General features: G+C 44.2%; 1 protein-coding gene across 1 annotated transcript in view; it reads left to right on the top strand.

Annotated features, from left to right (window-relative positions):
• LOC119383886 (integrator complex subunit 8) overlaps window positions 1–18,125 on the top strand; it is a gene marked incomplete at its 3' end in the record, with an annotated part of 125,192 nt that extends 107,067 nt beyond the window's left edge. Inside the window, 4 exon segments of the mRNA XM_037652159.2 lie at window positions 10,148–10,181; window positions 13,735–13,794; window positions 16,923–16,984; window positions 18,007–18,125. Coding sequence (XP_037508087.1) covers window positions 10,148–10,181; window positions 13,735–13,794; window positions 16,923–16,984; window positions 18,007–18,125 — 275 coding nt within the window.
• Window positions 18,126–18,582: the final 457 nt, after the last annotated feature.

Raw genomic sequence — 18,582 nt, 5'->3', positions numbered from 1 at the left:
ATAATGCTGCACATTTTCACGTATGGTGCTGAAACGAAGTAAGTTTCACTAAATAATTTATGTTTGGAGAAATATTTGCATAACATGGATGTGAACATACCTCACGTTGTCAGGACATAGTATACACTGCACTTTTCAATGATGTGCAATATCGGCAGCACCATGGTTTTGAGCTAAAAGTAAAAGGCGCAAGGTAACGAATTGGAGTCACAGCCACGGCACAAAATGCCGATCAGAGAGGAATAATACTAATGATGATAATAATAATCATATGAAGCACATACACGTAACCATGCGTCAGGTTGAGGTTAAGATATACCATACAGTGAAAATTAATTAAGCTCTCCGCTACAGCGTTCCTCATAGTTAATTGAGCATTATCTGTATGTATAAACAGAGTGATTCCACTCCTGTGTCAACTGTGCCAAAGTGCGCCAAATTGTATTTACTGCACCATCCTGATAATATCGATGGAAATTGCTCCAAACTGTGCCACAGTCTCCGGTTTTGAGCATCTATCACCGGCAATCCCAAAACACGTGCAGCTTGGTCTTGGTGCCGCCAAAGCCACAACCACGGACCAAGAATTATTCCGCTTAATAAACAGCGCTCGCGTGTGCGTCCCGAATAAGCCACGATGCCATGCACGGTGCGGACCACAGTGTTAGAATAGGTTAGGTGTACCGACGCTCCGCCGCGCAGCCTCCCCGCCGAACACGGAGACGCGCTTCGCATTTTTTCCGACAGGCTGCGCTGGGTGTATCGAGGTCTCAGGTCAGCCGCTCAACGGGGGGCCACATCGCTTACAAAGCTTCATTTGCGACAACTCTTCAACTGCTGGCCGTTCATTCTTTATCAGGGTAATCGTACATATCGCTCTGATTTGAAAGTAAATGCACAACATCAAGAAAATTCAGTGGCGGCAGCCAACAGATGGAAACACATAGGAAATATAGCTTCTGCGAACAGTGACAATGAGTTTACAGGTGAACACGGATTTCAAAAATATTTTAGCCTGTGCACAAATAAGGCCACCGTGGCAAATTGGGTGACGCTGCCGTGACGAACTGGGTTAATAATAATATCTGGTGTTTTACGTCCCAAAACCATAATATTGTTATGAGAGACGCCGTAGTGGAGGGTTCCGGAAATTTCGACCATGGGGTGTCACCGCACAGTACACAGGCCTCTACCATTTTGCCTCCACCGAAATGTGACCGCCACGGCCGGGATTGAACCCGCGACCTTTGGGTCAGCAGCCGTGAGCACCTTAGCCACTGATCCACCGTGGCGGATCCGAACTGCGTTAGTCAAAAAGAAAAAATATTCCCGAAAAAGAAAGTGGGGGCAGGGGGCGGGGGTTGACGTTTCACTAAATGATGGTTGTCAGAAGACAGCAACACATTTGACAATGATAGATTAGAAATTCCTCTCATGGGTTTGGCGTTGTGCATGCACCATATCGGATGGATTCAAGCAGCTGCCTTTGCGGCGTTTACACGTGCTGGCTGGCGCGTGGTAATGTAGGTTAACGTCCATTTAACGACCAATCCATCATGACTCACCATGTGCCATTCTGACTGCGCTTCTCGTTATTTGTCACAGACATGCCGTTTGTTGCAGTAGCACATAGAGCAGGGCACTTTGTGCCTCTATGTGCACAAACGAGAAATGGTCGTGCTCGTTTCCTTTTCAGCGTCCTAACCATTTGCTTTCCAGTTTCTTCTTTCGGGAATGACAGGAATTGAGAGCGACACCATATTCCGTGACGTCACTGTCTGACCTGTTAAAACTAACACGCCAAACCAGACGAGGCCCCATTCGTGCACATACGTTCGCCAGTCGAAACGCCTGCCACCCAAATGCTAGCCTATTTGACATGGCTTGTCTTTGTTCATCGTGTCCTTATTTACACAACCTATATTGTCCAAGTATTTATTTTGAATATATCAACGAGCGGCTTCGTAGCCATCGGTTACAAGCTGTCGCCGACTTTATTGCGTTCTCTTTCAATCCTGTATTTTCCGACGTGGGAGTGGCGCGTCACGTGCTAGTGCACGCCCCGAAATACCTAAATAGAGTTATTCTATTCTATTACATAAAGCATTCGTCTTCTCGCAAATGTTTACGGAATTTGCAAATAAGCAGTTCAAAGTAAAAGATTCTCTAGGGTCACTTAATCTCAAATGCGAAATGCCCCTTACGCATGATACCTGCTCTTTATATGATGCTGACCGCAAATACATCAATTAATCTTTCGAGGGCAAATGAAGGGGGAATTCAACACGCGTCACGCAACTGCAGATTCACTTTTGTAGACAAAATGCGGGCACGATCGCCTAGGCCACGGTGTTGCCGAGGCCGAAGGTGGTGTTTATGAGCTTCACGCCGCATGCCGAACTGTCATGCATAAAACACTACTAAGTCTTTATATTTAACTTATGTGTATGATATTACAATAGCACACAATCCTCAAAGGGCTTTGCGATATCGCTAAACACGCTAAAACACCAAATGTTAGAAGCGTCAGGTTTGCGCTGGGTATAGCCAGGCGGCCACCGTCCCTCGCGCGCCTCCTTTCGGCAAGAAAGGGAAAGAGGTCCCCGATTTCTCCTCATTTCAATGCGCCGTCGCTCCACCTAACCTATTCTAACACCGTGGTGCGGACGCAGCTTCTGTTGTCCAAGCCATCTCGACGGCAAAACGCGCTCTGTGCAGAGGCTCGTCACGTCTAAGCCAATCGGTAGTGAGAAAGTGTGGCGACGATTCATCGGTGTATGTCGTCTGTTCCAGAAACACTGAAGCTAGCTGTTTTAAAGCGTCGCGCGGCACGTAATTCAAGCAGTGATCACTAATAAATACACGCGTGCTGCTAAAATGTCTGTCACTTCTGTTTCTGCACATTGCGGAATGAAATCTGGGAACGCTAGCAATAGATATAAGTTGACTGTACTAGAAACGCCTTCTACTACACTCTGATATAAGGAACATTATCAAATTTTTCGTGCTTCGCGTCCATAGAAGAGCACTTGAACGGTGGGAACGCGTTGGCACTTTTCCTCAGATGTACTTTATCCACGGATCTTCATTCAGAAGAGCTTTTTCGTAATTCCTTCCACCAGCACATCCGGGTTTGTAATCGCTCTTGTGGTAAATACCCCCTAAAAGGCCCTGCCCTTTCGAGCTTGTGAGTGCTAGGGTCCCAATTCGAATTTTTCACTTGCTTTTTTAAAACTATCATCTCATTAATAAAAGCATGCCTCTTGGTCGGAGCAGCCACGGTTTGGTTTTAATATGTGCAGCTGTCAGTAGCGGGCCCTTTACTGACGGCCCTGGCATCTGAACGTCCACTGTGAATTGGCTACGCCATGTTACACGTCCGCCCCTCACTTTCCAGGGTCAGCAGCCGATGCTAAAAAATCAGTTTCGCCTAAAGGGACACTAAAGGCAAATAACAATTTATGTCAGAGTGAAAGGTCAGTGTATAGGAACGCCTAAAATGTCAATATTATGAACAGCAGTGCTCTACCAATCCAGAAATTAAGGTAAATGTAGAACACAATATGCACCACCAGTGGGACATTTTGGAATGAGCTCTATGACATCAAGGGTTTCGAGTACAATTAATCACTAGTACTCAAATTACTTATAATAAAAATAATATTCTGGTCATTACAAGACATAATAAAATGCTGCTTGCACGTTTCTCTTTAATTCATGGAAAAAAGAACTTGGTGTTACGATGGCAAATGGTGCGGGTGGTTCAAAAGTTCCATTTTCGCCGGGATGCGCTCCACTCACACGGTCGCGTCTCAGTGGTGGTTTCCGCTAGCGTAGTAACATTCTCGTGCCTGTTTCATGAACCATTCCTCCCCGCACCTCAAAACCAAATGAGTCGTCAGGCGCCTTCTGCACGACTCCTCAAAGGGGATGAACATTGGTCCGACGTGGACCACACAACAGAAGGCTGCACAAACAGATTTCACGGTATACATGGGTTGATCTTGTCGCGTTTTGGCGGCACGGCGCAGCTGCGGTGTAAACAGCGGCTCACTGAACGCCATCAGCACAAATACACACACGCATATGGGGCGCTCGTATTCCTGCACTGACGGCCAGATCGCATGCAGCTTCCCGACACTACACAGCAGTGTCCTAGTATCAAGCGCTTCCACGGAAAGTATCGCATTAGAACATGGCTACAATGCAAGCAGCAATGGTCAGCAAAACAAGCATAACAAGAAGTATTCTTGCGTGCGTTTCCGGTGGAGGTGCAATGTTGCCAGATAATGGAAGATGCTGGCGTAGTGCCCATTAAAAGCGGCGTTGGGGAGCGCTTACGTCACGAGTCCTTTACAAAACATCTCCTGATGCCTCAAGATATCGTGCGCGCCAGCGACTGCACCATTCAAGCAACACAGCCCCCCCCCCCTTCCCTCCCCTGGTGGACCTTCATGCTCCTTACGAAAAACGAGCGGGACATTTCCTCTCTGTTTGATGAGCAATCGACGGCAGGCCTCACACGCGGGATGATGTTAGCGCATCACGGCCGTGTCCGATGAAACGAGCTACCCGTCTCTGTCGCCCTCCATGCGACGGAGACGGCCAGCTCGTTTCATCTCTGCTTCAGCCGCGTTTGTCGCCAGCGCTCGCAAGCTTTTACTCGCGGGTAGAACATAGAATGCGCAGGGGGAAGTTATCAATTTGGACTTTGTACGGAAAATGACTGAAATTGCGGTGACTATGCCAACAGCGACGGCAAAAGCCGTTGAGAGTGTCCATATAATTGCTATCGCAATAAAAAGGGAAAAAAAAATTGTAGAGCCACTCTACTCTGTGAGGTGGATGATGAGCGAAGCTGTTTAGCGCACGGCAGAGAGGTGACATGGTGGAGGCCAGTTTGGTATGTAACGCCAGGTTATTAACGGCCAGGCTGTTAATGTTCAATACACAATAATAATGCGAAAGCCTTAGATGCCTCATCAAACGCGAAAATTGACTGTCGGCGGTGTCAACACGAGTGATGCAAAAAATCATCATCACATGATGAAGTCGTCATGATGCCACATAATGTTAAAACTAGTGACGTCATCAGGACATCATACACCGTGGCGTCATGTGATGGCGTCATCACATGACATTGTCACTTTGCACTGCCTCCGTGATAGGTGCAGAAGGCTTCCAGAGGGGAGCGGAGGAGGATCAGTACATAAAGTTAGAAGAAAAAGAAGAAGATGGCCTTCGCCTTCGAGCCGTCTTAGGCGAATGCATAAGGGAACCTGTGAGTTTTTTCTTTTTTCACTGCTCCTTAGGGGGCATTGCGGGGTTTTCGGTGTACAAACGGAATGTTCAAGCCATAGACAGCTTCGCTGTAAAAGGAAAACAACGTTTGTTAAATCATGTAGTCCCCCATTGAACGTACTTTCGGACAATTTCGCGGAAGCTCTACTTGAAGCGGATCTCCATCTTCCAGGCAACCCCGGCACGTGCTCTAACGATGGTCTGGAGACACTGCAAGAATGCTTTTGCTAGAGCACAGAGGGGCCTCAGAAAGAGGGAAGGGAGTGTCGGAGAAGGTTGGCTTTTTGAGGCTAGTTAAGTGACGTCATTTTGCACCCAGCAATACAATTGATGGGGGAAAAAACTTAGCTTTCGCCTTGGAATCTTCATAGTCCGGGAATGGATTAGGGACAGTGTCACTTTTTAGCATTGAGGCACTGTTGTACGTCACAGTGTATGCCTATCACGTCTGCTGATCACCACATAGATGTATTTAGAGTGTTATTTCATAAAGTACAATTTTATTGATCCAGTATTTTGTTTATTTGTTAGTGTAAAAAATAATTGCTGAAGAAGTAATTCCAGAACACTCAACTGCATGACGCCCTTATTTTTGCATTATCGAGTGGAATATGGAGTATTCCTGAGATGATATTCTCCGTGAGATTTGCAATGAATAGAAATTATTTCTAGCTCTTCATTAGAGCCCCATAATAATTATTCAGGGGCTTGTATGTAAATGCAACTTGCTTCTCGAGTGTGTTTCAGGATGTTAAATTAGCTGCTCCAGAATGCTCCCAGATGCAAAATTACCTGCTCCAAAGTGCTCCAAGATGGAAATTTTCGCTGCTCCAAAGTGCTTCAAAATGAAATTTTTGCTGCTTCAAAAATTGCTCCATATCAGAAGTCCTCAGTGGCATCACTGTAAACATCATGATTTAATTAAATACATAATCGTTTGCACGGTTACTTCGCTGCACCTGATACCTCCAATGTGTTTGCTAAAACATTTTACTGTTTTATTTTTGATACACAAGCCTGTAATGTGCATTGTCACTTCATAAAGATTGAGCCGCAAAGGCAAGTTAACAAGAATATGGAAAACAACAACCTCCACCGTTATCATTATGACTTATGAGGTCTCCAATAAAATGAGATACCTGCAGTGGATTTCTGCATTCTGCATAGCGACAGGGTTGCCAAGTTCGGCTACTTGTTGAGGCTGGTGGTGGTAGAAAAAGTGGCTTGGCTACTTGGCTACCTTCTTGTTTCCTCGATTTAAATCGTATGATCTATGTCTGGTAAGGTGGCAGCCGCTGACATTCGAATATGCGATGTCAAAAAATGGCTTCCAGGGCGTGTTTAAAGCTCCCACAATCGAATTTGGCACTTGTTTGGCACTAATGAAAAGGCTTTTGGATACGTGGCTGGGTCTTAAGGAAAACTGTTGCATTGGTCCTCATTTTGCAGATCACCCATCGCTGAATGTGACTCTAAACTGTAATTGGAAGTGAGCGAGACATTCGAAAGCACTTTGCATCCATGGCTCTCTGCACTCATTGATATTAGCAATTGTATATGTAGTGAAGTGCTTGTGTCATTTCTTAGGATCAGATACGAACTGCGAATAAAGAACTTCAATAAAACTTCTGTTGTGCCTAGTTGGTACATAGCTTTTAAAGTGGAAACTTCAGCACAAACCAAGGCGGACCACAAAGAATAGGTTAGACTTCTGTCTCATCTATTCTTTGTGGTTCGTCTTGGTTTGCGCTGAAGTTTTCATCTTAAAATGTGACTAAGGAATATTAACTGCTCGAATTTTATCATCGCTCAAGAAATGATTGCGAAATTGACTACAATTTATGCATCAACCCAACAACTGCGATTTTGTGCACACTTATGCGGTACTCATTTTTATTGTCACCACAAAGCTGTTACTTCTAGTTGTTTTAAGAATAGTCATGCAAAACGCATGAAGAGAGTAATTTTTGCTACAGTGCAAGAAACTTCTTCGTCCTGCATGAAATGATTGCTAAAGTGAACAATTTATGCTTGAATATCGGCAAATCTCATTTTGAAGTGTTCATGTTGTACTTATTTACATTTTTGCCAAAAGGCTTTTGCATTTAGTCACTTAAATAAGTACCTCACAGTTGTTTTCACACATGCATGGCTACTTTTGGCTACTTTTACTGCGCTTGGCTCAAGTTGGCTTCTTCTTGGCTAATTTTCTGAATTGTCTAGCTATTTTTTGTCTTTCCGACCTGGCAACTCTGCATGGCAAAGCGTGCACACTGCTTTGGCAATGGTAAAACGTGCTGGGAGCTCATGCACAGTCGTACCTCTCAGCCCAGAGTTTATGCATAACATTTCTTTTTCTGCACACAGCGTAGACAACGCAGAGATATACGCACGGATAGCTCATTGCGTCAAATTCATTTCTACCTTTACTAAATTGTCAAGTCCTGAAGTTCGGTTGACAGCCGGTCACTGCTACTGGCCTTATTAGACGTAACATGCGCCAGTGTTTTCGCAAGCAAGATGTGTCATTAAGCACACAGCGCACCACACACAATATTGCGAATTTCACTGTTCCTAATAGTTGGCCAATATCACCGCTGTCTTTCACTGCACACCACAACAAATGCGGCATCATTTTTGAAGATGATGCCGCTGTTCCTCGCATGGACCACCACATAGATTCACTTCTCCAAGTTGAACAGCCAGCCCGCATGGCTAATTTTTCGTCACGCTGTTTACAACATACCCACCCATATGCTCTCTAGCACATACCATAACTAATCTTGCAAACATTAAGGTGATTGTAGAGGTTTAAGCAAAAAAAAAAAAAAAAACATGCACACACAACTGTACCACGCTGTGCAGACAGCGGTGATGTTTTGCCAACCGCAGCCGCTGCACTTGCGCCAGTGATGTAGTTGCCGCGGTGTGACGTATGCCAGGACAGGTTGTCACTTGTCGTGGCCATGCTTGTTTATTGCAAAAAAGTTCACAGTTTTGCCCAAACTGATGCATTGGTGGAAAGTGCATAATTGTGGATAGCACTTGGACTCGTCAGCCGATGCTCTAGGCAAATGTGCCATGTTTTCGTGATGCCACATGCAGCACAACTCCTGCTACAGGTAGAGCGAAACAGCTATGGCAGCTTCCAGGTGTCTCATAATGTCACCCGCTGTGGTAGCTTATCAGTCTGAGGTGTCGCATTGCTAAGTTCAAGGTCGCTGGTTTGATTCCCGGCTGTATGTCGATGAGGTGCACATTAAAGAACCCAGGTGGTAAAAATTAATCCAGAGTCCCCCACTATGGTGTGCCTCATAACCAGTTCATGGTTTTGCCATGTAAAACCCCGGAAATTATTGTTACTATAACAATAATAATAACAATGTTGGTGGGATGAATAGTGTTGCCAGTGGCACTGCACCTCAGTGGTGCCCAAGATATGACCAAAAAAAAAAATAATAAAACTGTCATCGTTATTCGTTTTCTAGTAAAATATCGGACAATGGTGTGTGTGTGTGTGTGTTCTCAGTAAACGTAAATCTCTTATTAAATTGATTGCTGCTCAAATGGAACTACTGCGTAAGATTGGTTTCGGACATGAATTCTGCGCCCCTATTCTCTTAGTAAATGGACCTCCTGTTAAACAGAACATATTTGCCTGGTTCCTTCAGGTTCTGTTTACAAGAGTCTACTGTATATATCTATGTGTTTGTGTGTTCAAGATGACCGATGGGAATTATTGATCACTGGGAGGAGTTGGAGCTGCAGCCCCCCCCCCCCCCCCCAATATAAATACAACTAAAAAAAATTCTGGCTACTCCACTACTGTATTCTGCAATAGGTGCATGTTAAAAACCCCAGATGGTTGATCTGAAACGAGAGCCCGACAGCAACTCTTATAACTAGGGCTCCGTGTTTTCGGATAAATGTGACAATATGTCGTCTGGCGCAGTGGGGCGCACCAGACGACATCGAATATACGGACCTTATAAAGTATGCTTGCGTCTATTACAACAAGCTTACATTTAAGGTTGTAATATGCAAAAAATGTAGGTGTTTTGTATTCAAGTACAGTTGAACCCCTTTATAAGAGACATGCACCGAGGAGCAATTCTTGTCTCTTATATGAGTTGTCTTTTATAAGCAGGGTACCACGTATGCATTTTGTGATCAACCCTTATTTCAATGTAGGCACACTGGTGTCTCTTATACCCATTCGTCTCTTACATCAGTGTTTCTTATACAGGGGTTCAACTATATGTGTTTGTGCGTTAAGACCTTCGAGACAACTAAAGTATACTTGTGTTCTGACGTTTTTGTGTTCAGATATCATTTCGTCTAAGATATTGGATTATTGAGAATATTGCCAAATTAAACTCTTAATTTCGGAGGATTGGAGATTTACGAGAAATAAATTCAGTAAATGTTGAATTTCCACCAAAAAATAAACTTCGAAAAACATCCCCTGAATTTCATGAAAAATAAACTCCGAAAACACGGAGCCCTACTTATAACCCTTAGGTACTCGGAGATGTTTAAACCCATAATTTCTAAATAGAAGACTACTTGCGTAAGACCAACTTTATCAGCTATAGCTGATAAAGTTGGCATTGCACAAGGAGAAACCAACAGTACTATAGTACTGTTGGTTTCTCCTTGTGCAATGCATTAGTTTTCTAATACAACCTAAAAGTATTACGAAGATAAGCATATGTTTGTTAGCACATTTCCTTGCGGTCACAATGTAATTATTACTATAAATAAAATTAAATTGTATTTTTGTCACAGTGGTGGGAATGTGAAGGTAGACATACTTAATGCTTTCTGGCTTCTTTTTCATTCCTAGGCATACATTCCATTCTTTTCTTCAGCAGCTAAAGGTGAGTTGCTTCATCCTCAACTGACAAATCTGTTGTGGAGCATGCAAAACAATGAAGATTGCTGGCTCTGACTCAGTGAATGAAATGGCTTTTTTTTTCTGAACAGGCAAACATGTCAATGCCTATTATGTGCTTATGTAAGCCTGTTATACTTCGGTGACACAGGCTGAAGCAATTTTAACGCGATAGTGTTAAGAGAGCTCGTGTCGCAGAAATTCCACCGTCGGCGTCTGTGTCGGCACCGTTGGTTGTGAGCGAAAATTGTCCGTGAGCGAAAAATCGAGAAAGAAGCAAATAAAATAAAGAATAAAATTTTGGGTCCCATTGAGGATCGAACCGGGGCCGTTCGCGTGGCAAGCAGGTGTCCTACCACAAAGCCACGATGTTACTTGCAGCTGCTTCAGAAAAAAACACTACATAAATACCATGTAGTGGAAGGAGTCTCCTTAACACATTTTGTTCGACAGGTGTCACGACGAAAATGAGCCCATTCGGCGATTTGTAGGCGAATTTGGGAGGCCATCAAACTATGTCGAAAAAGGCAGGGATAGTGCAGCCATCGCCGCTAAAAAGACACACGAACTTTCAAACAGGTCTAAAAATGGACAACTATGTCCATCTAGCGGAAAACATGTCAAGCCAATGCCAGCTTTCCAGAGGAGGCGTTGATCAAGCAAACAGCAAACGCTAGATAATGTGCTGCCATCTGTGAGGCATTGTGAGATTCTTCATGGCCTCCGAGATGGCGAGGGCGCGGTGTGTATCTTGGAGGCCATGCAACTCTTGCTTTAGATCAAAAAGAAAGTAGCCGCGTATCTGCGTGCTTCGCTGCAAATGTCGTCTAAAGACGATAGAAGAGGCGCTGCGTGAGATATGGACGCCATCTGGCAATACGTCGGGAAACACGAGTGCTGTGTTGCGGGCTGGTACTCCCGGCGCAGCGGCAGGCGAAGACCGGCGGTGACCAACGCGACCGGTGGGGACGCCGGCCAGCCCGAACACGCTGTTTGGCGCGATGTGCCGAAGGAGAAGAAACGTCCGCACTCAATGAGTACTCTCCACACACTCTTTTATTTACATGTCGCCTGGGTAAAACAGCAATGCCAGAGCGGCGCCCCCTGTCATTCGTACAATGCAATACTGAACCGAAACCGAAACACAACATGAGCTTGTGCAGAGGGCACGGAGGAAGACAAGTTTCAGTGCAGTCGCATTTTCAGCGCAGCTTAAGAAACTAGGGTTGTAACATTGTAGGGCGAGTAGGGCCAGAAGGACCGTCACGACGAAAACCTGCCTCCTCAGTCGTATTCGCCTGGAACGTTGGTGTGGCTTCGCGTTCCCTCCTCCACTCCTGGCCTTTCCACAAAGCTACTGCCTAAGTACGAAGGCCCCTACCGCGTCCTACGTCAAGCATCCCCAGTTAACTATATGATTGAGCCTGTTCAGTCATCTACGGGCCGCTGTCGTCGCGGCCGCGAGACTGTTCACGTCGATCGACTGAAGCCGCATTATGACCCACCAGCTGTACCTGTTCCTTAGGTCGCCAGGATGGCTCCTTTTCCGCGGGGGAGTGATTTGTAACATGGTACGGCGCAGACAAGAACGCCTGCGAAAGAAGAAGACGAAGACGGTGGCTGTTGGCGCTCGCGCTTGCTCGGCTTGGAGCGCTGATCGCTTCAGCTGTGGCAATCTTTTAATAAACGCGTTACTGTCTCAACGTTAAACGCATACCATCAAGGTCTTTAAAATTGCGTATCTATGTATTTTCTGTTAAAGGAACACACCGCCTAATGCTTACCTAGTGATGTTGCGCCTCAGATATGCGTAATGTTTGCTTTTTGATCAACGATGTACACAAGTATGAACCTAGTCAGCTGTTCACGATGGCTGGCCCTTGGGCAAGTGGTTCAACTTTGGCCGAGTGGTTGAATCGTGGGACGTGCCGACAAACAGAAAGACAGCCAGAAGGACAGACAGAAAGACAGACCAAAATTTCTGCGTTTAAGTTCTCCAAGAAAGACTATCGTCTTTAAAACCTGTACCATTCGCGCGCACGCACGGTGTGTCTGTGCGTGTGTGTGTGTAACAATACACATTAATAAGTATGCACTTAGTGGTTGAAGTGCGCACTAGGGGCCGGATTTCGCTATTGCGTTCAACTCTTAAAGGCGAAGCTTAAGGGTCCCCCAATTTTTTTATCTTCTTTTTGGAAGTCTTAACATAAGTTTTGTATGCTAGGGCTGAGTAAACCAGAGTGCAGTTCACAGCCAGCATACTACGTAAATGATGAGGCATGACGTTGCGTACGTGCTGCACTGATGGCCATGTGGGGGAAGTGGAAATTGGGCCCATGGCCGGCTGGCAACTGCTGTGAATGCCTACCAATAATTTTATGCGTCTGCTTACTGAACAGTGTGGTGTAAGCTCAGCTGTGGCTATCAATCCAATAAATCTCTCAACTCGTTTATGCAACACAGCCTAAACTGACGATGGCATTAGTAATGATCATGAAGTCTCTGCACTCCAAAACAATTTGCAACCTACGTCATGCTGCATGAATCAATGCAAAATGCATGCGTCGTTTCGGAAATTATAAACTTTCAAGGAAATTTTTTTTAATGGAGTGCAACACTTAACAAAAGTATTTCAATTAATTTTCTGGTGCAGTGGCACTCTATAAAACAACCAAATTTATTTTAACATTGCAATGTGCTTTTCAGACTGCCCGTTCACTAAGGCGTTTTCACCTGTGTCCAAAAAGAAACCAGTAGGCAGCTGCAGATCTGTATACGGTCTGCCACCAGTGGTTGCGTTATTTTGCATTTCAAGGCTTCAATGAATATAAGCCTGCCTTATGTATGGCCTACATCCAGTAAATGTTCTGAAAAGGAAGGGCAGGCCTTACACAAGTAAATGCAGTAATCCAGTGTGAATTGGATTTGTCAACCTTTGCTTCTGGAAGAATTTCATAAAACATGAAATGTGTTGAGGGTGATTGAGAGCCGATGAAAAATTTTGATTAAAAGATAGACGAACTACATGCGGGCTGCCACACAGCCCGCCTAGAGCTGCCTGGCACTGGCATGCCTGGCTCTTGAATTAGGTCATTTTGAAATGCAAAATATTTAAGGAAGTCTGTCAATGACCTCCCAACTACTATATCGAACATTCTTTCACCAACTTTCAGATGTGTACTTGTATTTTATCAACACTGTGTGTTGGCATCTTTTTTTCTGTTTCTGTTGGCTGTGGCACTGCTTCACTGCTGTTTTTTTTTTAAATTCATTATAACTGAGCTGACATGGCAACCAGGTCATTTATAAATGGAAATTGGCTTTTTTCAAGTTTTGTTGATTAATAAAGGGTTAGTACTGAGAAAGAGCTTATTTTAAGAGTGACCACCATAAGTCTAACTACACCACCATAAGGACCACCATAAGGTCTAACTACAGCATGCATGCATATGGCTGTGCAGGCTAAAGTATTAGTTCATGATAACATGTTGACATGCTTAGTTCCTTACTCCTTTTCTCTTTGCTTGTTTCTAAACAAGGACAACTTGGCTTTGACAATACTGTTGTCGTGCCTTGCCAGGATATATAATATCTTAAGGGTAAGTATTTTTCCTCTGACATGCATTATTATCACTTTGGGTTTCAAGAAAATATAAACTGAACATAGTATTTCTTAGTTTACACATCTGTTGCATAGAACAGTGACCCTCCTATGTATCTATCAACTTACCTTGACTTGAAAGCTCACTCCGATAAGCTGACAGCTGCACCACCTTTAGTGCCACTCCATCTCTGTGCTTGAATGATGCTACTAAGCAATTCCTGTATGAAAGGGACTTCTTCAGAAAAGGCCTCTCAACCTCACTGCCTTTGAGTTGGCATTGAATGTGCCTGCTTATGACATTTTAAGCAATATTCAATGAGGAGAGTGTTTATGAAGCATAGCGACCTCCTCCAGCTGATCTGTGTGTGTGTGTTTGTGTGTGCATGTGCGTGTGTGTGTGTGTGTGGATGCACACGCACACACAGAGTATACTGTCACTAAGCGGAACCTGGAGGGATAATTCGAACGTGTTCTCGGGTCGCGACAAGCACATGTATTGTTTAATGGCATCAAACACTCATTAATTTGGTCATATTTGGCCGAAACCCAGTAATGTGGACGGCCCTCAGAGCGCGCCAAGCGCGAAGTGCCGCAAATGTGCAATGTGCAATGCAAAGGAGCGAAAACGTATTCACAAACAACCGAAACAGCCGTGGGCCTTCAGAAAGGTGTGGTCTCCATCCGTTGTTGGCGACCAAGGCTTCAGCGGCTGCAGGAAACTTGTTTCGCTTTGAATTTTACTCAGCGCACGTGAACTGCGTGGGCGCTATCTATGATTGGTCGATAGCGACTGGGGTCAAAGCTGCCACAAGCAGTAGGTTCGTTTTCACTGTGTGCCTTCAGAACTGCCTATTCGCCATCGATGATTGTGCATTTGCAAGCCATGTTTATTCAGCAGCAGATTCTATACTCAGCAAATTCGTTGCAACTCTGGACGTAGACTGTGTGTGTGCCTTCAGGACTTCTTGCACGCTATGATCGTGCCTTTGGCAACCATGGTTTCGTTCACAGCAAATGCAGCACTCAGTAGCTTTGTTTTGACTTCAGGCAGTGCGCGCGCAATGTGACAAAACTCAAGCATTGTGGAAGCTGTTGAAGATCAAAAGCTTCAGCCACGTTCCGCATGCTGGCATAAAACTCGCTTGCTGCATTGTGATGAACGAACAATCAGTTGCTGGCCATTTTTCCGGCAAAAAAAAAAAATTATCATCATGTGCGCGTGTTGGTCGTGGCAGTATGTAATAAAGGATGGGTTCAGAACACCTTTCGGCTTATGACACGGGGGTCTTGAGCCGTGGTCACACAGTGAAGAAGTCACGAATGATGAAAATTGCGTCTTTTACACTCCTCTTATGCAAAATGTATGCAATAAAAGCTCGTTAATTCAGATTTCATGGGACCGGAAAAAATGTCCGAATTAATCGAACGCCGAATTATCGAAAGTATCAAAGAAACAATAGACAGGTGTCTATTACATCAATGCACTTCAATTTTCTTGATGAATACATAAATCCTCCACTTATTTTGCATAAGAACAGTGCAAAAGCCCCAATATTTGTCATCCTGCAGCTTAGTTCACTATGCGACTACGGCGCAAGACTCCCATGTTTAATTAGCTCGAAACATGATCTGCACCCCTCCCTGATTACCACTGCCACCAACAACACCATGTGCGCGTGACGATGGTTTTTTTGTAGGTAAAATGACCGGTAACTGATTGTCCATCGTGATGTAGCTAGCGATTTTTATGCCAGCATGCGGACCATGACTGCAGGCTCTTCACTTTCAACAGCTTCTGGCATGCTTAGTGACATTGCGTGCACATTGAGTCAAGTGAAAACGAAGCTGATGGGTGTTGGATCCACATGAGGACAAAACTGTGTTCACGGACTGATGAAAGTAGCGACACGGACTGTGCCGCCTCGTTTGGGTTGTTCGCGACCGCCGTTTTCGCTCTTTTCCTTCACATAATTGAGGTCCCTGGCGCGCACCGAGGATCATCTGAATTAACCAAGTTGTGGCCAAATAGGACCGAATTAGCGAGAGTTTGATGCCATTAAACAATGTATATGCTGGCCGGGACCAAAAACACGTCCGAATTATCCGATTTTAATTAATGAGGGTCAAATTAATGAGCTTTTACTATATATATTATGTATCACTCTATATCAAGTGGGCCTGGTCATTTTTCGACCACCTCCAATCATGCTGAAAAAAAATAGTGCTATTATATGGGAATGTGACAAATAGTTGTTGAGGCGGTCAAAAGTAACGAAATTAGAAACAAAAATCAATAAACTATCATAGTCATAGAAGACTGGTGCCGTCTGATTAAGAAAAAAATTGTTTCACAGTAATGGCTCAAAGCAGTAATTTTGTATAAATTAATTTGCATAACATAGTTTCACTGCTGTGTGCAAAGTTCGAAGCCCCCTCTGGGCATCATAAAGATTTTTCCCGAAAAATACCACCTCAATAACTTGACGCACAAGAGGCCATTTCGAATATTTTTGGTGATGTGCAAGCGGTCATTTTGTATGTTTTGGTGCCTGACGTCATCACAACTAGCCATACTGGCTCACGTGAAGGCACCAGGATCGACACTGTAGCCTCACATCACACTAGTGTCTATGTCAGTGGGTGGGCCATGCGAAAATTGACTTGAATATCAAAATAAAATGCCTTATCAGTATTTACTAAGCTTCACACTTGCTCAGAGCCGTCTCTGTATACAGGAGATTTATATGACGGAGTAAACTCAACTTTGAAAATTTGTGTCAGTACTCCTTTAAACGACAATGAACGGTAAACTGAAGCTGCACATAACCATTGTCGGATACAACTTCAGAAGTCCGGAGAGGCCACTCCCAGATGCCTGAAGCGCGGCAGCCAATCACCTCCACAACTAAAGAAATAGTCCTGCTCGTGCACTCATTTATGTTCTCCAAAGGCGAGTTCACTGGCCGTCAGGCTCATGACGTCAATCTGGACTATGCGCCAATTGGTGCAGGCTTGTGTGCATGCCTTTGAGGAGGAAATGCCGTGGACTTCTAAAGTTGTATCTGACTATAGTGCCGAGTAAAACCTCCAAGTGAAGGTATCAGAAGACAAGTTGTATTACAGGAGGAGACTGGGTCAGAGGTGTGCCTAGAGTACCCACAGCTGTGGCCAACAGTGATTAGCAGGTGAGCTTTCTCATGTGCATGATCAGTAATGTGGAAGACCAGTATAATTAGTGTTAGTGACAAGTTTACAAGTTTGCTTGGAGCAGGCTGGCATTGATGCTTTATTTAAAAAGGAGTAGCTGCTCTTATCACGTATTTGCATGCACACTTCTAAAATAAAAAATCTATAACAACATCAGTATAGCTACCCCAAGTTTTATTAAGGTTTGCAGCAGTGCTGAGAGAAGTTAGCGTATAAGAGCTGCATTGTTGAAGAGGCAAGCAGTCAGGATTTCCAACTTTTAATTAAAAAGCTGCACTTCAGTCACAGTGAACCTGACTATAATTTAACCTAGTTTTGCACTTAGATTATGCACAAATGAATTAAGGGATGATTTGAAGTACTCAACTAGTCGTTAATTTAAGGAGCTAATTCAAGGGCCAAACCACACATACGTTTGCCTGCATGCAAGCTTGTGTTTATGCATTTATGCATGCATGGAGTGTTTGGGACAGCCTGTGCACATCAAAACATGCCACAACCGCAGAGGTATGTTCAAATTAGTGAAAGGATAGCTCATGCCACAACGCGCATTAAGCAGCAGATGCAGCTACACACAACTGTAGTGTGTGCAGTGCGACATTTGCTACATGCACGATCAGGCTTGTGTAAACACTTGTGCTCGTGTTCTCCAGTCTGGCCATGCTCTTGCTGTGGAGCAGCCTTGTCCTGCACCACCTTGTCTATGGATGTTTGCCAAATTGTGATTGTGCTTTTCAATTATCTGTCAATAGCTCAATAAAAAGCAATGTCTATTAGATGTCTGGCCTGTCTAGCCGGGAGCGAGCATGCTCCGGCATACATCTCTTGCGGCTATAAACTGCCATTTCCCATGAGGCACAGCAAGTGCATGGCACACAGATGAACACCTGTGCTCGTCAGTAGGCGTGCATGTTGTCTGGACTTAAGGCTCTCTTTTTGACTGCTCATGCTTCATCGACTTTGTTGATTCTTACAAATGCTTTCTTTTTGGTGCATGCAGCCCATCAAACTATTGCCGGTCTACAGCGACTGATGTGTTTCATGCTACGCTACAGCACTGCCTGGCTACAAACAACTCCCATGCTGGATGGGTCAAAGTATTGGCAGACTTCTCCTATGGTATGTCCAATGCCCACTAGTGTTGCAGCTTCCTTGTTGTACTTAGGCATAAAAAAAATGATGCAGCTAAGACAGAAGGCAAAACCATGATGACAAATTTTGATGTAATACCTCGTTGGTGCAGTAAACAGACCAACTTTTTCAATTCGTAGTTTTTCATTCACTGAAAGAGTTTGCTGTCAGTAGGCATGATATTGCTTTGCCATCCTTTTAGTGACAACCTCTGTCAGACCTATTGCTGCTTGAAAAATAGTAACTAAAATGTATCAGAATTGTAAATATGAGCAACCACAAGTCTTTTTGCTGTTACCACAAAAATGAACTGAATGTTTTTTTTTGTAACAGTAAACAATTACTGCCTTTTGAAGGAGAGAGGGTGTTTTTTTACCTGTGTATGCAGTAAGATGTTAGCTTATTTTATTGTGATGTTGATAATTTTCATTCAAGTAAGTATCAG

The sequence above is a fragment of the Rhipicephalus sanguineus genome, chromosome 2 (genome assembly GCF_013339695.2).
Source record: "Rhipicephalus sanguineus isolate Rsan-2018 chromosome 2, BIME_Rsan_1.4, whole genome shotgun sequence".
Lineage (NCBI taxonomy): Eukaryota > Metazoa > Arthropoda > Arachnida > Ixodida > Ixodidae > Rhipicephalus > Rhipicephalus sanguineus.
Note: the sequence above shows the minus strand (reverse complement) of the source record. Positions and strands in the feature narration are given on the sequence as shown.